Raw genomic sequence first — 23,207 nt, forward strand, 5'->3', positions numbered from 1 at the left:
AAAAAATCACATAAATACGAAATTTAGAGAAAATCTTTTCGAGAGAAAAATCACAAGAAAAAAATGCTAGGATTCTGAAGATTTGGGTGGAACACTTTTGTCAAACATGGATTTATCCAGCTCTTAAAGGATATAAGCAAATTCAAGGCTTTCAGATGACACAGAAGAGCCAGGTCTCTGAATTATATTTTGGGGAAGGGGCTACCAGTCACTAATACTTTATCAACTACCCAAAGGGTGGGCTCCTGAGTCTATTCAGTCTATTACTGAATGAGAGACTTTCTTTGGTTCAACTTAATTGTATTTAAAGGTGAATTTAAAAAGTACCCCTCAGATCTTCAACTGCAATACTTTGTTTTAAAAACCCCTGTCATAAAACACAAAATTTAAGTAGATAGCATTTTAGCATTTTCTTACCTACAGTCACAGCAGCTACTACTGGAGATACGATTACAGATAATGTTACACCACCTGCTATGGCCAGATTCCGTTTGTGCTTTGAAACATCCTTGCCTTCGTAACGACTGTGAATCTTGAATTTAAAATAAAAATGGGGTTGGGGGATTAAAAAGAAAAACACATTATATACATATATGTGTGTGTGTGTGTCTGTGTGTGTGTGTGCACGCGCCGTGTGTATAGTATTTATATACTTATCTATATACACATATATACATACACACATATATGAATATGTGTGTATGCATGTATATGTATATATGTGTATATATATGTACATATGTGTGTGTGTATATATATATATATATATATATATATATATATATATATATCCTAATTCAAAGTAAAGCTATATATTGTTCTTAAGCCATATGCTCACAAATAATTTACTCTGTTTTAATAATGTGCTGAAATAAGAAGCCAGTGATTTGGTAGATTTTGTGTTTATTTTAAAAACAGTCTTTGAGTAAAAATAGCCTTTATAAAGTTTTATTCAAAAGTGGTATAATCATGTATTAAGGAAAGAAGAAATTAAGAATATTAACTTCCATCATAGTTATGAGTTGATTTAACTTAATAGGATATTTCTAATAAATTTAGTATTTTGAATGTTTCTTTCTAAATAAGATTCCCTAAATGGTAAAAATCAGCACCCAGGGGAGATTTCTACAGTTTTTTAAAAATGCTGACCTTAAAAAGTAGTTCCATTATTAAATATCACTAAGTATTATGTTATTGTCAGATCCCCTTTTATAAAAGAAGAAAAGCATTAATAGATGACAAAGCTATGCCTGGCTCAACTCCTCAACATGTAGGAGTTGAGCCAGGCATGGTGGTGCACGCCTGTAATCCAAGCAGCTTGGGAGACTGAGACAGGAGGATCTCAAGTTCAAAGCCAGCCTCAGCAACAGCAAGTCCCTAAGCAACTCAGTGAGACCCTGTTTCTAAATAAAATACAAAATTGGGCTGAGGGTGTGGCTCACTGGTTGAGTGTTTCTAAATTCAATCCAAGTACCCGCCCCTCCCCCGCCAAAGTAGGAATCGAGAAAAACAAGAATAAATAATTGCAACCAGCAGACAGGAGTTGGATCTACTTAGCATCTTTATATAGTTATCAGAGTTAATAAATAAAACTTAATAATTACCATGAAAAGTGGCTTGTAAGGTATTATATAAACTTTGGCAATAGCTCAGTATTTCTGTTCTCAGGGTTTGCAAGACCTAATGAAAATAAAGTACATTTCCCCCTCTGTTTCAAGACACATTCAAAACAGCCTCAAATGTTCACAGGTGGTCTCTTAACATAAAATACTTAGCCTATAAGCAATATTTATAGATAAAGAGTAACAAAATAGCATATTATGTGGTTATTTGGAAGACTACAAAGCACAATGAATCTTGTGAGACAGATTTAACAGTGAGAAGGCTGGGAGAGAGGTGGGGAAAACATATATGAGACCAGGATCATTTCTGCTTCTTAGCATCAATTCTGGGAAATGGGATTCTCACTATGTTCCTGGGGAATGGACTTCGTACCTCTCTACAGAGACCACACAGATGGCAGACCTTCCTAAGATCCTTTTAATCATCCTTCAGTATGGCAGCTAAATTTTTGTTCCTCCTTACTCTCATTCCTGGGAAACAGCACTGAAGTAGGGCAAAGTCAAAGCTACAAATGGATAGAGTAGATTTGAAAAGGCAGACCGCCAATAAAAATGAGTGTTCCTGAAAATTCTACATCCTCAAGCAACAATGTTCAATTACAGTACTCATATCATCCCACTATTTCTGATTCAACTTCATTTTTTCTGGTTGCTGTTTTTTGCCACTCTTTCTAGTTTTTATTATAAATGTAGGCTAAGCTTTTGGGTACTTCATCAACCTAACAGGTTTTCCTGCACTGGTTTGGATTGCTAAGTACCACAGAACACTGCTAACATGCAAAACTAATTCATTAACTTGCAATCCTTTTGGTACATGTTTGAGAAAAGGAATCTTATAATAGCACCTAAGACTTGAAGCATGCAGCAAATATTCTCCCCTCTATAAATTATTTGTAGGTATGTGCAGTGTTAGCAGTCTCTCTTTCTCTTCTTCTAAGTATGTAAAAAAAAATGGTTTTGTTTTAAAAAAAATCTTACTTTGAATACCACATGAAAAATTATTATACTCAGGGCCTATACTGGAGAAGTTTTAAAGTTTAGGTTTATTTACTTGAGCCCTTCTGGGATAAATATCTGGTTTATAAACATTTGTTATCAGTTCCAAAACTAAATTTGTGTGTGTGTGTGTGTGTGTTGTGTGTGTGGTGCTGGGCATCTAACCCAGGTCCATCTGCATGCTAGGCAAAGCACTCTATCACTGAACATATATATACCCTCAGCCCCCCAAACTAACTTTAAAAAAATTAGCCTATTTTTTTTCCTGATTATAAAACACATGTTCAATGAAAAACATTGGGGGGTTATGTGGAATAGGATCAACCTTACACCGAGTTGGTCCCAGAAATCAGAAACAGAATGAAGGAAATAGTTTTTGACTCAAAACACAAGAATTCTCTAACAATTTATAGCCATTTGATAACAGAATGGGCGGCCTCATAAGCTGATGGTTTCCTCATCATTGAAGGGCCCAAATGGTTACAGTGACACTTCTCAGAGATTTTTACATAAAGAATCCATTTGGATTTAAATCCCAAGTCTATTTCTTTCTGTGTAGCTAATGATAAATTACATGAACTTTAAAAAATCTCAACATTCTATCATATAAATCAAGAGACTAAAATAAGGTTGTTACAGAGTTAGAATGAGTTAAAGTACATAAAACATCTTTCACACAGACTCAACAACTGTTAGTTTCCTTTTTAGAAATTACTATCCTTTTAAAGGAAATGTGTATATATACACAATGAATATTAGACATAAAAAATAACAAAATTATGGCAGTTGATGGTAAGTAGATGGGACTGGAGACTTTTGTGCTAAGTTAAAAAAAAAAAAAAAAAACCAGACCAAAAAGTCAGAGGGTAAATATTTTCTCTGATATGAGAAGATAGTCCGAAATAAGCAGAGGGGTGAGGATTCCCATTCAAAAAAAAAAAAAAAATCCCTGGAGTAAATGAAGGGGGGGACTGAAGGGAAGGGAAGAAGGACAGGATAGGGGAAGAATAGTGGAATGAATCTGACCTAACTTTCCTATGTACATACATGAATATACCATTAAGACTAAGACATTAAATTTTAAAAATCTCTAATAGCAGAAAGATAAAGTAAAGTGGAGGGAAGGAAGGAAAAGGGGAAGTACCAAGGACTAAATTAGAGCAAATAATATTCCATGTTTTTATAATTATGTCAAAATGAATCCTAATGTTATGTATAACTAAAGAGAATCAATAAATAGAAAAAAAATGGAAATTGCTATTCTTTGTTCTGCTTGGGAACAGGGTTGGGATTAGATAATTTCTACAGTTATTTTTCATTTCTGAGGTTCTATTAATTAAGACTGCAGCAGACTTCTTAGTATTTCATAAATGATCCCATTAACTCTTCAAAAAATAATTATTTGCTGAGCTAATGAGGTATAATTCGACAATCACAGGCCAGTGGTAGTAATTAATAAATGTGTTTAGACTTCTACCAGATTATTATAATCTACAGAAGAATGTATTTACTAATAGCAGTAATTCAAGAGGCGGAACTCTGAACTGAAGTACAAAGGAGCAAACAATCGGCTAATTATCCTATGCCTGAGGGCATTTATTATTTAGCTACTTTTATTAAAAAAAAATCTCACCTGATTTTACAAGGATACACTCATAAGAAAAATGTCAGATATGTACCCCTAAATACTTTATATTCAAAGTTAGCTTGAGGACTGGGACTATGGCTCAGTGGTAGCACACTTGCCTGGCACGTGTGAGGCACTGGGTTTGATTCTCAACACCACATATAAATAAATAAAGGTCTATCAACAACTAAAATTTTTTTAAAAACCCCCAAGGTTAGCTTGACAATGCAAATGTACTAAAGCTTTCAGAATCCAAGAATTTTAAAGAAAGACTGCTTTTTATGCATGTTATTATCTTAACACTGAAAGTGTTTTTTGAAAAACGGTAACTGTTTTACATTGAAGAAAATAAAAATAACTTTTTATCTGAAAACAAACAAAAAACAAAGCAAAAAATTTTTGCCAATACTAAAGATCCACCTAAAGATTTAGAATAAACTAATACACTGAGAAGGAAGTATGCATTTACCTTACGGCCCACATATACAGGAATGCCAATAATCATTGCTGGGATAGCAATGCCAGCTATTAAAGCAATTCCTACAGGAGCACCAACAAGGGTTCCCAGCTGCCACAAGATTTTCTTCTTTCGACTCCAGGGTTTTTTCCCCCAAAAAGTACATCCTGATGGACTAGTGGGAAAAATTATAATGTAAATAACTACTGCAAAATATCACAGCAAATTACTATTAACACATTAAAGCAATGACTATATTAGGAAACTTCTCATATTTATTTTCCTCCTTTTTTTGAATTCTGATCTTTCATATAAAAGCCAAAAAAAAAAAAATTAAGGGACGATTCACCATAAAATACATTAGCAGGATGTTGAAAAACAGATTTAAAATTTATTCATAGTCCTCTATAACTCCCAAATCTTTAATTTTTGAAGACTAAATTAACACAAAGAATTTATCCTACTTGAGGCATATCATTATCTGATTATAGTTTGTGGCCTAAATGAGGAAATTTGTATATGAGAAAATTAGAAAGCAATATTTATGATCTAGTATAATGACAAACAAGGCATTAAATACTAACATTCTAGTTCAACAAAAAACAAAACAAAAAGAAATAAAATCTCCCTTTCCTATTTTGGACTAGTTATTAATTCCAAACAGCTAGTATAAATTGGGCATGGTGGCACATGCTCATAATCCCAGCATTCAGGGGACTGAGATGGGAGGATCACTTAAATTCAGGAATGCTTGACTAGCCTGGACAAAATATTGAGACTCCCGCAGCATGTTTCAAAACAAACAAAAATATAAAACTCATAAATAACCCTCTAAATTTATGTAACTAGAAGAAACCCACCCCTTTAAATATCTTATAAATCCCATGTTTAAAAATGTTTAGTATATTTTCAAAAAAATTTTTGTCTTATAAAATCATATTTACAAATAAATAGCTCCCTCTAAAAGCTTACCTTAGATAATGTAAATCAGAGATTTCTTTCATACACAACCAACAAAACTCACAACCACAGACAGCACATGTCATGTGATTACAGCTCCCATCATTCATCTTTATTATATAAGCAGCACAACGTGGACATGGCTTTATATCATCAGCTATTAGAAACACAGAGATACCTGTTAAGTATATAAAACTGGTCTAAAAATAATTTCTAGTACATTATCATTTGTAGGTCTACCAAAAAAAATCTTAGCGTTTATTAACTGATACCTTAATGCTATCTACAAAGCATCTTTCTTCCCTTTTGAGAGGGAACATATCTTTCATGAAAATTTCAAGTTGTAAACATTTTTCAAACATAGTAGTCAAATAATGAGAATAAAAAAAAGGAGAATCAAGGACAGCATTAGACAAGCTGCAAACTACATGAAGTTTGTCTTGTCTAGATACCATAGCTGTCTTCTGAATGGTACTTCTTGTTCTAGAACTTCTTTAAACATCTCCACTTAACTCAAATGTAGATAGTCTGTATGCTATTCCTATAGTAAATAAATGCTAATAGGAAGTGACAACTATTAATAATAGGCACTATATCCTAAGTACTGGGAATTCACTTCTAATAACATCAACTGCAAACACTATAAAAATGACAGCATCTTTAGAAAAGCAGGGTTTTCCCTTGTACCACATACAAAAGATAGATGGACCACACAAAGAATCAGTAACCAAAATAAAAGGGAAGAGATAAGAGATAAAGTTATGGTTATAAACACTAAATACCCTGGGAAAATATCAGTACAAAAGCAACCATTGTCAATCATACTCATGACTTTTTTGAGTTCTCTTTGTCCTTTTTATTCATTTACAAATGTTGGTATATGCTCCTACTATAGAAATATGATTATAACTGATAGTGGTACCAATTTAAAATCAAGTGGTATATAACTTCAGGAATCAAGGACAGAATAAGAGTAATCTTAAATGCTACAACTATTTTGACGTTTTGCAGCTATTTAAATAGCAACCTGTGATTATTTTACTTTTACTATTGGCCAATTACATTTTCTAGATATAGATAACATATATGCATATTACATATATACATTAATATATATAAATGCACACATACATACACCCAGTTTAGAAAAGATATTTATTTATAGGGTTAACCACTAAATTTAAGTATTTGTTCCAATTTCTTATATACAAATATTAAGCTAAATTCTATTTTCCTTTCTACAAATTTTATGGTCAAATTTTACCTGTGCTTTATCAGAGAATTCAGGGTTCCGTAGGGTTTCTTCTAGGGCAAAATTGTTTTTTAACTTAAGAACTGGTCAATGTTCATAATTAGTATTTTAATGATTCAAGCAATTTTGAGCAAACTGATAACTCTATGTAGCCAGATCAAGATAAATGAAAATTACTAGAATATAAAAATTAAAAATATCCATAAGTTATAATCCAGAGAACATAAAGCCTATATTAAAAATTTATAAACACTGGGACACAAAAGAAAAAAACTGGCTTTTATACCTCATTCAATATTTAGTATATCAAAGAAAAGAAAGGCTAATCCTATCTTGTTTAAGTGGCATATTAATTGATAGGCTTCCTTATACCAGAGAATACTCAATAGTAGATATCTCAATTAAAGGTGGGAATAAAGAGACTCAAATTTTGGCTCTAATCCATGCAACCTTTGGAACAAACTGAAAGTTATCAAAGGTAACATTTCTTTATTCTTACAGTTCCCAAACAACAAAAACCAGCCTTTTAATATGCTGAAGTTAGAGAATTAACATCATAGGTCATGTGTTTTTGGTATATCTGTTCTCACATTTTCATTTTCTATACATATTTATGAAAAGCTGTTTTGTTTCCTCAAACCAAAAAATTCGAACAAGAATTTGCTGTTCACATTATATACTGGTATGTTTCTCTCAAAATGGTCTCATAATGCAAAAATCCTAAATGAAATTGTATTACTGATTAGATGGGTCAACTGAGTCTCCATTCCACAAGCATTAAGCCACAGTTGAATGATATTAGGAGAAAAAAAGTTTCCCATACCTTTTAAAAGAGTTTGGTAAGACTTTCATCTTTATTGACTATTATATTTATTTTTACTATTAAAATATAGGCCACTGTCCTATTAAGAAAAAACATTACAAAACACTATGTTCTCAAATGTTTTCAGAGGTTATGTCTTAGAATGGTAGTAGTATGGAATAGAGGTGGGGGTGGTAGTTACATTTTTATAAAGAGGAAAATAAATAGCAAAAATAAAAAAATATAAGTAGTTCATTGAAAATACAACTCCAAGCATATGAACCTTCAATAGCTATAAAGAAAAGTCTCACAGACTTTTCATAATAGACTTCATCTGTCAGTTTAAAGACAAATATAAACATTATAAGTTATTTAATGAACCTTGTGATTAAGCACATATTTATCTTCAGTGATTGATTAGAAATAACTAACCAATAAATTATTATACCAATCATACAAATTTTTCACTGTATCACGATGGCAGGAAACAAAGAATACCATGATATCTAGGGTAAAAGTAATTTTAAAAAACTAGTTTATATAATAACTCCATTTCTTTTTTCTCTTTCCACAGGTCTATGAGAAGCTAACTTGGGCTTTTTTAAAAAAATAGATTAAATCAAAAGAAATGATCACACACACATTTGTTTCGAGAGCTTTGATTTTTAAGTAGTATATGTAAAAGTAGTATTTTTAAGTAGTATATGTAAAAATGCAGGTACTTTAAATTTTCAGAACTATAATTTTAAACATGGAATAAGTTCCAAATGAAGTTTATTTTTTTAATAACCATATTGAGAGGTGATATTTATTCCAACAATGCTACTATTTGGCTCAAATCATTGGGAGATTTTCTTTCAAAATTGTCTTCACAGTTACTTTATATACTTTACATATAAAAAAAAACCATTCTTGTTATCATACAGTCACATCTTACTTTTGACAAGCCCTAAACCAGTATCTATGATTCAACTCTGTATGATACCGTTATCTTAGGGTTAGCTCTGAAGGAACTTTTGATTATTCCCTGATACCATATTGTCAAATCAAACTGACATTAAATTAGCAAAATCTAAAAAGTTTATGCCAGTAAGCCATTCTGAGATAGCACTGCTGAAATAAACATAAACTCTCTACTGGTACTACTCTGAGGAAGACCAATACTTGTTTGCATAATTAATTCATAATGCTTTTTAAAAATATAACAAAAGTTATTGCCACATTATCTTTTATGTAATGATGGCCCAGATATGCTCAAATCTTTAGCAGGTGACTATGGTTTCTGTTTCCCTATCTCATATACTCAGAGCCAGGGAATATTTCAACACTGTAAACATAAGCATTGTTATATCTTTACTTTAAAAGATGAAATAAGTAACTTGCTCAAGGTCAAAGAGAAAGTGGAGAATCTGAGATCTGAATCTAGGCAGTCTGATTCTAAACTCCATTCACTCTTGTTCTATATGACTATGTCTTATGACCAAAAAACAAATAAATACCCACTCCTGCTTAGTTAGAGGAGAGGGAGATTATTTCCAAGGGAACAGGACAATGACATCTTCCTTTGGGGATAGTTTAGGTATATTCAGACCCCAATTGCTTCTGGACCCAATTTGTAGATATCTATAAATTAAAACTAGTACTTTTGAGTCGCACCCTAAATCTTTAGGAGAGGAAACAAGTCAGTAAGCAAACAAGAATGAAAATCCATGCACATTAAATAAAGTATTAAATGTTTAATATTCCATGTTAAATTTTAAATGAGACCTTTTTCTTCTAGTAGCACAAAGTACATGGCAATCTTCATATACAACTGGTAGGAATGTACATTGTTTTCTTAATTAATTCCTGCATTTTCCATGTTTTTCCTCTATTACAACTAATTAGAAAAATATTTTTCTAAAACGGATTGGAATTTCAATAAACAATGAAAATTTTGTCAACTGGAAATATTAAACTTTTTGAATATTTACTCCAAGAACATTAAGATGCTCAGGTTTTTGTTGTTGTTGTTGTTTTAGTATCTGAGATAAATACATTGCTCATATGCAAATCCCTGGGTAGTTTTTAAATTCCTGGCCAAAGACACCTTAAAATTCTTAATATCCTTTTATTACCTGGGACTGAATGAGACAGCTAACTTAAAATGCATTTCACCAAATATTAAATGGAACTGATTCCAAGAACAACATCTTAAATTTTTAATCTTGTGATATTTACATAATTAGAAATAATCTAAAGGTGATACATTCAAAATTGTTATTTTATTGGAAATATAAAAATAATTATGAGTTTTGTTTTCTTTTTTAACAATAACAATCTTTTTGATCTCAAGAGTCACTTTCTTCCACAGGAAAAAAGGAGTCCTTTTGGGACAGAAATGCACTTAAAACCTAAAACACTTTTAAAAAGTGAAGGGAGAACAAGTGTAACAGTAGCTATGATTACTTTTTATTAAAACGAGTAGGTATTCTGTATATGTCAAGTATCTTATTAGAAAAAAAATCGAACATAAATACCTGCTGCTCCAGACTCTTGACTGTAACTAATGGATGAAGAACGTATAGTTCTCAAACGTAAACTCTGGGCTCTCTCCTGTCTAGCAGCATCACAGGTTTGGTTGGGGTGCCAAATCTGTTTACAGTGGTAGCAAAATTCTGTTCCACAGCCTTCTCGCCCACAAGTTAATTTTGGACAGCTGGCACATCCAAATGCTATCACAGCATAACTTGAAAGAACAAGAAATACAATTTAAAATATGACATAAAACAAGAACTAGGAAGTAAAAAAAAAACTATCCAAATAAAATGTTATTCCTGAAACAATTTTCCATTTATGTGTTCGCAAACAGCTATAACTCTAATACCATCTATCTCACCAATATAAAAATGAAAGAAAAGGGGGCTGAGGTTGTGGCTCAGTGGTAGAGCCCTTGCCTAGCACATGTGAGGCTCTAGGTTTGATTCTCAGCACTTCATATAAATAAATAAAACAAAGGTCTACTGACTACTAAAAAATGTTAAAAGAATTAAAAAAAAATGAAAAAAGGATGAGTAGATCAAAAATGAAGACAGTTTAAAAACATTTTAAAAGTTCAATCTTAACTTTTTAAACTTTTCACTGTGATACAGGATATCAAGTTATATTTAGCCTAATCCCAATTCTATTTTTAAAATCTGTATTAAATCAGTATTGTATGTTCACAGAAAAGACTTAGAAAGAAATACACCAAAAATTTTAACATTGGTTTTTCAGGTATTGAGGTTTTCATTTTCTTCTTTACGTATTTCTGGTTTCCTACAATTATTTGTTACTTTTAAAATCAGAAAAGTTAAAAAGAAAATGATTATCTTAAAATGTAGTGAATATGAAAGAACTATACCTGATAGTGGCATACTGTGCCAATTTATACATTGTTATCTTGTAATTTATGCATAAAGTCTCACTTTTTTTTTTTCTGTGCTATGGTAAAAATCAGTCGGTACCAATCTGCTTCCAAAAAGCACATAAACCAGAATTTTTCAATCAAGAAGTAGTTTGGATAGTTTTGCTTCAGAGAAAAGGAAAAACTGAGAACAACATATTTGTGTATAGCACTAATATCTATTCTCTGAATAAATATGTTTGGCACTTTAAAATCTTTTGACTTAATTTCTGAGCATTTATCCCAGGATAATGGAAGATTTTGTCCATGAATATCCAATAGTTGCTTTATTCATAATAGTCAAAAACTATAAAGAGTTCAAATGTCCTTCAACAAGTAAATGGCGCATATATGTACACCATGGAACATTACTTAACAAGAGAGAAACTAATACAGGTAACAACTTGGATGAATCTCTGGGGAACTATACTGACTGAAAAAAAGTAAATTTAAAAAGTTACAAACCACATGCTTCTATTTATACATTTTTAAAAATATATATTTATTTTATAGTTATAGGTGGATACAATATCTCTATTTTTTATTTTTATGTGGTGCTGAGGATCAAACCCAGTGCCTCATGCATGCTAGGAGAACACTCTATCTCTGAGCCACAACTCCAGCCCCTATTTATACATTTTTAAAATGGCAAAATTTTAGAAATGAAAAATTGTTAGTAACTACCAGGGAAAAGGGTTATTAAATGGGAGGGAGGGAGGTGGATATTGTTATGAAACATGAGCAATGAGGGATCTTTGTGATGGAACTGCAGTAACCTTGACTATGGTGGCAGACTCACAAATCTACACATGATATTGAAATCTGGTAAAATCTCAGTTATAATCATTATTTAAATTTTATTTTTAGTACTTTACCCTTTAAACTGAAGATTGAATTCTATTTAACTAAATGCACATGCACACAATTTTTAAGCCTAAGTAAAACCAGGGAAAGTGAGTAAAATGAGATTGTATCTTTGCCAACATCCTCATTTATCTTAAGTGATGATTATATTCTAATAATGTTCTGCTTTACCAAATGGTTTCGTAGGGGGACAAGTAGTGGGAAGTGTACAAAGGATCTCTGTATATTATTTCTTAAAATGTGCATCTACAATTATCTCAATGAAACTTTCAATTAAGAAATTTTGGCAATGATACAAATGTATGAATTGCCAAGATCATTGTAATGTCATGTGTAGCTAATAAAAAAAAAATAAAATTAAAAAAAAAAAGAAATTTTGGGCTGGGAGTGTAGCTCAGCAGAAGGCTTGCCTAGCATCTGTGAAGCCCTGGGTTCAATCTTCAGTTTAAAGGGTAAAGTACTGAAAATAAAATTTAAATAATAATTATAACTGAGATTTTACCAAATTTCAAGATTATAGATATAAGATTCTGCAAGATTTAAAGAAACAGCAAGTTCTTCTATTTCTGGACCTATTACTCCCTTAAGTACCTTACCCTTTAAACTACATCTTAAATTCATTTTACTTCCGATAGATGAATTCTCTCACTATCGTCATCACAGATAAGTTCAAACACATGGATTAAACACAATTCAATCAACAAGCATGATTTGGCAAAGCTTCATTTCCTTCAGCTTTAAGACAGCTTAATCACTGTACTTACAGTAAAAAATACTGTACACTTAACTTTCTATTAATTATGAATCTATAGTATCTATGACAAAGTAAAATATTTATATAAAATAGTAAATTGAATGGAAAAGAAATGCCATTGTTTTCTAACCCTCTTCTCTAATCTACTTTTTATTGAAGGAAGGAGAGACAGAATGGAGAGATCTGTCTTAATACAGGGGACAAAGCTAAAATCAATTATTTTTTTCAACTCAGTCACAATTTACAAAGCCAGAAGAGAGATGTAGGATAGCTGGTACAAATTCAACTTCCCACACTTATTATCTGTGTAATTTTAATGTCTTAACGTTAGGGATATATAATCAAACTGGTTCACTCAACAATTTTTCATAGAGCATGAGGTTTACCTATGGTTACAAAGAAAAAATAAATACTTTTTTCCCTCCTTAAGGGGCTGGCTCACAGACATTTAAATTAATTTCATTCTAGAATAATAAATGTCCTGTACATTCAAAGGTCTCCAGAAAAGAAAGAGGTACTCACATAAGATGACAGGAATCATGTAGCCGCTGGCAGGATTTTAGTCAATTGAAACAGGCAATGATAGAAACTAAAAACACCATTTTTTGCTTTCTGACTAGACAACATACAAATAAGGCCTCCTAAACAACAGAAGGTAATTGAGTACTTTTATCCAACACAGATTCTATGCTTCCTCTCCTCTTATATTTCCTTCATCCCAGTTCTTCTCCATAGCCATTGACCAAATTTTTTTCTTTGAAATCTGTGAGGACTGGTATGTTCTACAAGAAGACCAGAAAGCTTCACTCTAGTTAAATCACAGTACTCAGCTTTCTCGGTCCTTTGTGGATAAAGCTCTAAACCTCTTCTCAAGAGGGGTTTGTTAGAAATACCATCCTTTAAACAAGTTTAAAGGGAAGCCTGGCCCTCAGAAGAGCAGAAATAATATTGGGCCAGAAACCTCTAGAGATATCAAATAGAAACCAGGTCAACGTTCTTTTCTACTCTGAAGCAAAGACAGTATTTCTTAAAGTGTGTTAAACAACTTGTGTAAATAAAATTAAAGACAGATACAAAAAATAGCCATATTGATAAATATCAAATGCAAAAGGGAAAATTTATAATTTCACATCTGACATTTCTAAAAGGCAAAAAATAAAAAAATAAAAAAACTTTTCAAGCGTGTTGAATAATGAGGGGTTAAATGCCACATTATACACCTGTGGTCCTGGTGCTCTGGTGAAGCATTTGTATAAACGACCACCAAATATTCAGATATTTACCTGTATTCCTTACTCTAGATTTAAATGATAAATGGAATTTTAATCTTTTAAAGTCCCTCTGTGGGTTCCAAAGGTTTTAATGGGTTCCAAAGGTTTTAATACGCTCCAAAAAGGCAGGGACTTTTGTCTTTTATCCATTATTAAACCTCCAGTACCTGGCACATCGGTCCATTAAACTTTTGACTGACTGATTTAAAAAAAACATAAGAACAGAGTCCTGAGTGTGTAGCTCAGTGGTAGAGTCCTTGCCTAGCCAGCATAAGGATCTGGATTCAATCCCTGGCATTGCCAAAAAACAAAACACTTAGGAAATGAAGGTAAAGAATAACAAAAGTTATGAGAAGCTTAGTGTGTACTAGGAATTTTGCTACTAATAGCTTTAAAGATGGAGCTCAATCCTTGTAACATGATGGGATAGGGATTCAAAATCAGGTTTCTACATGCTCATGATAAACTAACTTTAATCAGGACTCATGTATATTTTGTTTTCAAAGTACACATTCAAGTTTTATGCTACTGGTGAGGTTTTCCATATACCACCAACAAAAAGTCTGAAACATCATCGAGTATATAAAATATACTCTTGGGCTGGGGCTAGGGCTCAGTGGCAGAGTGCTTGCCTTGCACACATGAGGCCTTGAGTTCGATCCTTAGCACCACATAAAAATAAATAAAGACATGCTGTCCATCTACAACTACAAAAAAATATTTTAAAAATATGCTCTTCACCTACAGAACCAGCATAAACCAAAATATACTTAAAAATTAATCTCTGTGACATGTTTTCTCTGTCCTTTGTGAATAAAGTTACTGACAACTGGCTATACAAAATTACTATATAGTCAAATTAATGAAGGATAATTCTTTATTAAACGTACATATCCAATGGTTGTTTTCATAACTGAAGTTTCTATTACTTATATTTTATACTTAACATTTATCTTCTTCAAGTATTTAAAATACTAAGCCATTTTAAACAATGAAGTCTTAATGAGAAAAATGTTCAAAAACATCCGAAAGTGTCCATTTTGAAAAAATTTAAATGTTACTAATAAATATTATCATATGAAATCTTTATGACTTTTGTCATTTAAAATTATAAAATATAGAAATATAGGTTAAATACAATTTGAAAATTGACTATACAACAAGCTTTTAAAAATAGGTTTGAGGGGTTGGAATTGTGGCTCAGTGGTAGAGCACAGGTGAGGTACTGGGTTCGATCCTCAGCACCACATTAAAAATAAATAAATAAAGATATTGTGTCCATTTACAACTAAAAAATATTTTTTAAAAATGGGTTTGATTCAGAGAAGAATCCTCAAGTTATAAGGCTCACATTCCAGCCTTGCCTGAGACTATACCCAAATAAACTGAAAATTGGAGGTTTTCATAAACTGTTATTATAATGTATACTGTACTAATGTATGCTAAACCTCACTATTGGTAGTTTTTACTATTCTTAAAGAGCATATGACTGTTTTCTCCTGGTTCTAACAACTAAACATAATAAACACATTATATAAATAGAGACTATTGTTAACATAATAATCAAATATACTAAAAAATATTTTATTTTAAATGTGGGGAAAATGGATTTGTAATTCAAAAACTTGAGGCAAATGAAGCATTATATAAACCCTATATGTAGAACACATCATTCTGTAGCATAGTTGAGGTATTTTTGAAAGGTTATTAATTGATGATCACAAAGAACCTGGTCCTTTCATCTGTTATTCCAAAATAAAAATTCTCGAAATGAATGGTGGGGAAATTTTCTGTTTTGCATACCACTAGATCCTGTTCTCTTCCATCTTACTCTTTTCTTCCAAAATGCTTTCACGTGAAAATATAACACAGTGACAACATATGATAGGATTCCTGCCTTTAGTACCTAACATTGTGCCTAACCTGGTATGTGCTGAACATACTTGTTGAATCAATGAATTCTTGGACATGTTAAGATTGTTCTTTTCAGTAACAGTCAACAAATTCTTTTATCCCCACAGAAAAAAAATGATGTAACTTAAGAAAAGTCAAACAATATCTTCTTACCCACAGTCTGGAGCTGGACACCACCTACAATCAGGATCTGCTACAAGCCACCGTCTAAGCATAAATTCTTCATATTTTTCCATCAAGACATCATCACTTAATATCAAACGAATGTCATGGGGATTAAACCGTTCAGTACATTCTGGGCAACTGATATTAACTCTACTTTCAGAAATTTCTATCCTTAGGTATTGTCGTAAGCAATCCACACAAGATCTATGATGACAAGTCATTATATCAGGAAATCTGTCTTTAGAATGCCGCAAAAGGCACAAAGGGCACTCTATAAAGTCTCCAATTTGTTTGCTGATAGAAGTTAATCCATTGTCAGAAGAGGTATTTGTAGAGAAAATGGAGTTCTTATCAGTACACATTTCAGAATGTATACTTTCAATACTTGCAATTCCATCCACCCCGCCATTTAGCTCCCTTGATTTACGTTTGTTATCCTTTTTCCTCCGAAACAAAGAGCCTATTGAAATTCTTCGTTTTTTGGGTGCCTTTTTGACAGAAGGCAAGCTCACAGATGAAGCAGAAGACTGAAGATCTCGATCTGAACCCATTTGCCGGTGTAAACTCATGTCTAAAATGCTCATTAGAATTGTGTTGGGGTCAGTGTTTATACACAGCCCTTCATTATATTTACAGATAAAACCTATTTCTTGTTCTTGCATTCAGACTAAGTCATGATGTAAAAAAATCCTACTTGGTTCCTGGACAGAATTCTTGAAGAAGTTTGATTTACTGAAGACTGTTATCATAGATGTCCTGAAAAGCAAACAAAAACCAAGATCACTTAACTGTATTTTTAGTCTGTATGCTTTTGTAAACTTATAAACTCTAAGAAATACTAAATGAGTGTATTCTTTAGCCATTAGTTTTACATAAGGCCAACTTATTAAATAGTATAATAGAAGAATATAAAATTAATGCTGAAATAGATACGAAGACATTCTTTAATCTTAAAAGATTCTCTACATTTGAACTAACCTAATCATTCTTAAAATCTTACATAAACTTCTGATCATTATCATACTGAACTTAATGACTCTTCACTGCCTTTTTGAGTTTTTATTTTTAATTGACAATACATGTATGCAAATACAAATGGCTAAGAACTAACTTACACAATCTGGAAGAAAAATACTGTAGGGTAGGGGCTCTTACAGTGCCAGAAAAATTACTTATTATAAAAAGTTACAGTAATTACCATGGGGTGCTATGTCACAAAGATAAGATACAAACCAATAAAACAGAATATAGTCTTAAAAGTCCCATATATCGGGCACGTGATTTATGACAAAGGTGAATGACATTGCTGAGCACTAAGAATGAATGGTCTTTAAACAAACAAACAAAAGTACCATGTCTATAAATTATTCATCTGAGGAAAAAAACTTGACCTATGGCTCACCTCGTGTAAAAATCAATTCCAAATGGTTCACAGATCTAATTGTGAAAAGTAAAACTAAGAAGCTTCTAGAAGACAAGAGAATATTTCAATGAAAGATTTCGTTAAAAGTATAGAAGTGCTAAGACAATCCAACAGAAAAAGGGGCAGAGGACGTAACAGGCACTTCAAAAAGGGATATAAAAAATGCTCAATACCATTAATTATCAAGTAATAAAACATTAAAGCTACATTGAGAGACCACTACACACCCAGACTAATATTTCCAAGTATGGACAAGGATCTGGAAGAACAGGAACTTTCTTCAGGAGGTGTAAAAAGGTGTACCTACTTTGGAAACTGTTTGGCAGTATCTACCAAACTTGAACATATAATACTCTATTACAACAGCAATTTTACTCCTAGAAATGAGTATACAAATTAATGCATCAAAAGATATACATAACAATTATCATAGTATTAATTATCATAGTCAAAACACTGGAAATAACCCACATTTCCATCAACAGAATAAATAAATTGTGGTATAATCATACTCAACCATAAAGCAATGAAAATCCTGTTACATATAAAACAAGAAAGAATCCCACCCCAAAGAATATGTGTGATAAGAGTGTACCTTCATACATTGCTGGTGGGAATGCAAATTGGCAAAATCATTATGGAAAGCGGTATGGAGATTTCTCAGAAAACTTGGAATTTGACCCAGCTGTTCCACTCCTCAGTTTATACCCAAAGGACTTAAAATCAGCATATTACAGTGATACAGCCATATCAATGTTTATAGAAGCTCAACTCACGATAGCTGAACTATGGAACCAACCTAGGTGCCCTTCAACAGATGAATGGATAAAGAAAGTGCATGTGTGTGTGTGTGTGTGTGTGTGTGTGTGATGGAATATTACCCAATCTTAAAGAAAAATGAAATTATGACATTTGCCAGTAAATGGATGGTGTTATGGTTTGGATGTGAGGTATCTCCCAAAAGCTCACATGAGAGACAACACAAGACAGTTCAAAGGAGAAAGGATTGGGTTGTGAGAGTCTTAACCCAATCAGTGAATTAATCCCCTGATAGAGATTAGCTGAGCGGTAAATAAAGTGGTAGGGTGTGGCTAGAGGAGGTGGGAATTAGGGCACGTCTTTGGTGTATATATTTGTATCTGGAGAATGAAGTGTGTGTGTGTGTGTGTGTGTGTGTGTGTTCAGGCCTGCAGTGGATAGAACAGTACCCACATTAGTAAGTTTTTCTACTTATTCAAATGGTTCAGATGCTGATCTCTTCTAGAAACACCCTGAGACACATGCAGAAATAATGTTTTATCAGCTCTCAGGGTATACCTCTTTGCCTAATCATGATGATACATAAAATCACATATTGCAGAAGCTAACCTAAAGTTATCATTTCCTCTTCACTGCTTTTCTTCCTGTTATCACTGCATTTTATCTTGATAAATCCTTGTGATAGTAACAATAAACATATAAAGAGCTGCTGGAGGGCTGAGGCTATAGGTTAGTGGTACAGCACTTGCCTTGCATGTGTGAGGCACTGGGTTCAATCCTCAGCACCAAATAAATGAATAAATAAATAAGGGCTGGGGATGTGGCTCAAGCAATAGCGCCCTCGCCTGGCATGCACAAGGCGCTGGGTTCAATCCTCAACACCACATAAAAATAAAACTAAAAAAGTAAATATTTTTTAAAAATTTTAAAAATAAATAAATAAATAATGAAGATTTCCCTCTCTTCACTCCCTTCTACCTAAACACTATTCTTCCCTAGTCCCCCCACCCCTTATTGTGAATTAGCATCCGCATATCAGAGTAAACCTTTGGCCTTTGGCTTTTGGGGATTGCTTATTTTGCTTATCATGATATTTTCCACCTCCATCTGTTTTATTCAGCTTTTTTGCTGCTGTGACTTAAAGACCCAACCACAACAATGTAGAGGAGGAAAAGTTTATTTGAGGGCTCATGGTTTCAGAGGTCTTAGTCCATAGAAGGCCGGCTCCATTCCTTAGGGCTCTAGATGAGGCAGGACATCTTGGCAAAAGAGTGTGGCAGAAGGAAACAGTTCACATGTTGATCAGAAAGCAGAGAGAGAGAGAGAGAGAGAGAGAGAGAGAGAGAGAGAGAGAGAGAGAGAGAGATTGATTACTCCCTGCTTGGGCTAGGATATCCATCTTTCTCCTACCCTTGCATATGAGTACTTTCGGCTTTTTAGGCCTTTGGACTCAGACCAGAACTTACACCATTGGTTCCTTGTGGTTCACAAGCCTTTGGGTTTGGACTGAAATTACACCAGCTTTCCTGGGCCTCCAGGTTGAAGACAGCAGATCATGGGACTTCTCTGCCTCCATAATCATGTGAGCCAACCCTTCATAATAAAGCTATTTCTCTATATCTATCTATCTATCTCCCTGCCTCCCTCCCTCCCTCCTGTTGATTTGTTTCTCTGGAGAACCCTGACTAATGCAGCCTCCATGATGTTGTTATTACAGCTGTTTAGTAGGATGCCTCTTCCCCACAACAAAAGTATGGCTCTCTAATAAAAGATGCTAGAAGAGTTATTAAAATAAAATAAAACACAAGTAAAACACAAGTAAATCTTATTTATGTATTTTCCAATCAAGCATCTAAAATCATAAGAGGCACTTCTCTAACACCTATAAATTCTAATTTCCCTTTCTTTTTCAGATGTCTGATATCCAGATATATAGTATCTCTAAAACATGCACACTGTTGTGTTCCAAATTATACTTCTGTCAGTCAGAAAGGTGCTATTTCCCTGAATTCTCACCAACATCCTTTATTTTTTTAAAATATTTTTAGTTGCAGATGGACACAATACCTTTATTTTATTTATTTATTTTATGTGGTGCTGAGGATCAAACCCAGTGCCTCACACGTGAAAAGCAAGCGCTCTACCACTGAACCACAACCCCAGCCCCCAACATCGTTTATTATGCCAAGAGTTTATTATGTCAATAGTGTTCTCTGAATAGCAAAAAAAAAAAAGAGGGGTATTTCAATTTATTTGATTACTAAATGAACATCTATTAACACATACCATCCTCTACTACTTTTTTTAATGGGTTCTTTTTAGTTATACATGACAGTAGAATCCATTTTGACGTAATTAAAAAAGCATGGAATATATCTTGTTCTAATTCAGTCCCCAGAACATTTCCGTCCCCTTTCTTCGCCCCACTCGCTTCTCACTTCCCTCTACTGATCTTTCTGCTATTTACCCATAGTGATTTTTTAAATTAATTTCTTGCACCATCCTACTTACTTCTATTTTATCTGTTCATTCTTTAAACCATTTTTACATTGGAACAATAATGTTTCCCTTTGGTTTTAAACCTTCAACATTTACTTTATCCAAATACCTATCCTTTAATTTTTATATTTTAAAGAGTGAGGTATAAATGTTTAATTCATACCTACAAAGCTCTTCTGTAAATTACTCTACTGCTTTATATGCTTATGAAATCCTTTCAGAGGAAACCTATTTTTTGCAATATTTCTGGTTCCCTTTATTTCTTCTTGTGAATCCATGTTTCCTTCCATTTGTATCATTTTCCTATAACCACAAGAACTTCATTTAGCATTTCTCAGTGTGAAGGTCTCCTAGCAATGAATTCTCTTAACCTTTTATCTGAAATATGAAATATGTCCTTATTTCACTTTTTTAACAGATACATTTGCTGAATATAGAATTCCAGGTGATAGCTTTATCTTTTGGAGACTTTAAATAGGTCATTATACAGTCTTCTGGCCTCTATTATTTCTGGTAAGTCATCTTTCATTGATATTTTAATTCCCCTGTTACTCTTTTCCCTTTGGCTACACTCAATAATTTCTACCTCTGACTTCTAGTAGTCTGATGAAGATGTGCCTAGACATAGATTTCTTTGTATTTACCTCACTTGGGATTCACCAAAATTCTTGGATTTGAAGTTCATTCAAATAAATAAGGAAATTTCAGGGAGATAACTTATTTTAATATTTTTAACCCTCTTGTCTTCTCTCCTCTCCTTCTGGAATTCCAATTATCTATAAGTTGGACAATTTAATTTTGTCCAGTGGCCACTAGGGCTCTGCTCATTTTTTTAAATCTCTTTTTTTTTCCTCTATCTTTAGATTAGCAAATTTTTACTGATCTACCTTCAATTTCACTAGCTTTTTCCTCTGATGTACTATTTCAATGTACTATTAAATCCATCCAATGAAATTCTCATTTTAAAAATGTACTTTTTGAGTTGTAGACTAATTTTATATAGTTTCTATTTCTCCATTGAGATTGTCCATATGTCAGTCATTATGATCACATTCTCCCCATTAACTCCTTAAAAATATTAGACTACTTTAAAAGTTTGCTCATTCTGCTACATATAGGAACATCTTTACGGTGAGCTGTACGTTCCTCCTATTTCACATGACTAGTAATTGCTTATTATAAACTGCATATTGTGGATGATATGTTTTAAAGGCTCTACAATCTCTTATCTTCTGAAGAGTGATATTTTTATTACACCTGGCAGTTAAATCACTGGCTCATCAACTTTAACTTGTGGAGGTTTGGCTTTATGCTTTTTTAGAGTGGGTCTGAGAAAGCACAAATGTTTACTAAGCTGCACTATCCTGGTGGGAACCAAATACCAAATTCTGTCTCCTGGGTAAAGGGTAGTAGCTGTGATTTCTATGCAGCTTTTTCTGTCTTCCAGCTATTACTTTCTTTTGAGGTCCTTGAATTTCCCATGCATAGTTCAGGAGACAACTAGGTATTGGAGGAGAGTTTATTCACAACTTTTAGGGACACTTTATAATAACTCCCTCCTTTCTGGGATTTATTCACTCAATTCCAGCCACTCTGGCAATCCCAAACTCCACCCCCACAACTCAAGGCAATTAAGACTAACTTTTTGCTTGAATTCTACCTCTCCTGGGCTATATATATATATAGACTTAGACATCTGGCAGTTTACTAAAGGATACCTTCCTCTGAGCTCCGAAATATAATATTCTTGAATCTGCATGATACTGTCATAGGAAATTTTAGCCTAAGTATATATTTGTAATCTTCACAATGTAACCATTTATGGGACTGCTTCTTTTGCTGGGCAGTGAGGCAACAGGACAACACTACTAGGGATTGAACTCAGGGGCACTCAACCACTGAGCCACATCTCCAGCCCTGTTTTGTATTTTATTTAGAGACAGGATCTCACTGAGTTGCTTAGTGCCTTGCTAAATTGCTGAGGCTGGCTTTGAACTGTGATCCTACTCCTCAGCCTCCTGAGCCGCTGGGATTAAAGGCATGGGACACCACACCTGGCTTATTGGACTGCTTCTTAATAACAATCTTTAAAAAGTTTTCTTGCATTATCCAACACCTGCAATTGTAAGGTGTCCTAAAAATAACTTAATGTGTTTAAAATGTTTTTGCCTTTTTGCTCCAAGTAACCTGCCTACATTTCATTCGTTTTCTTTTTTTGACAAACATCTTCAGAGCCTATTATGTGCCAGATACTCTACTAAGCGCTGTATATACAATGCTGAACAAAACAGAAGAGGCCCATGTTTTGTGGAACTTTCATTCTACTGCATCTAAACATTAAGCAGACATTTCAGACTAATCCTCCTTAAAAAGTACAGTACCATGAAAGACTCTGCAAGAACCTATTTTTTTGTCCCT

At 33.1% G+C, this 23,207-nt stretch overlaps 1 protein-coding gene across 3 annotated transcripts in view; it reads right to left on the reverse strand.

Annotated features, from left to right (window-relative positions):
• The window catches only part of Rnf19a (ring finger protein 19A, RBR E3 ubiquitin protein ligase), a 41,604-nt gene that overhangs the window by 6,736 nt on the left and 11,661 nt on the right, over positions 1-23,207 (reverse strand). For 2 of the 3 annotated variants that reach the window (XM_015486340.2, XM_048801924.1), the window contains exons 2-6: positions 16,097-16,864; positions 10,236-10,444; positions 5,675-5,819; positions 4,715-4,877; positions 418-532 (exon numbers count right to left, since the gene is read on the reverse strand). In XM_015486340.2, coding sequence (XP_015341826.1) covers positions 418-532; positions 4,715-4,877; positions 5,675-5,819; positions 10,236-10,444; positions 16,097-16,770 — 1,306 coding nt within the window. In that variant the 5' untranslated portion in view covers positions 16,771-16,864. Of the gene's footprint in view, positions 1-417; positions 533-4,714; positions 4,878-5,674; positions 5,820-10,235; positions 10,445-16,096; positions 16,869-23,207 lie in introns of those variants that run through there. The other variant, XM_048801923.1, reaches the window with a different exon arrangement.

Source organism: Marmota marmota, unplaced genomic scaffold (genome assembly GCF_001458135.2).
Source record: "Marmota marmota marmota unplaced genomic scaffold, marMar, whole genome shotgun sequence".
In the NCBI taxonomy this organism is placed as follows: domain Eukaryota; kingdom Metazoa; phylum Chordata; class Mammalia; order Rodentia; family Sciuridae; genus Marmota; species Marmota marmota.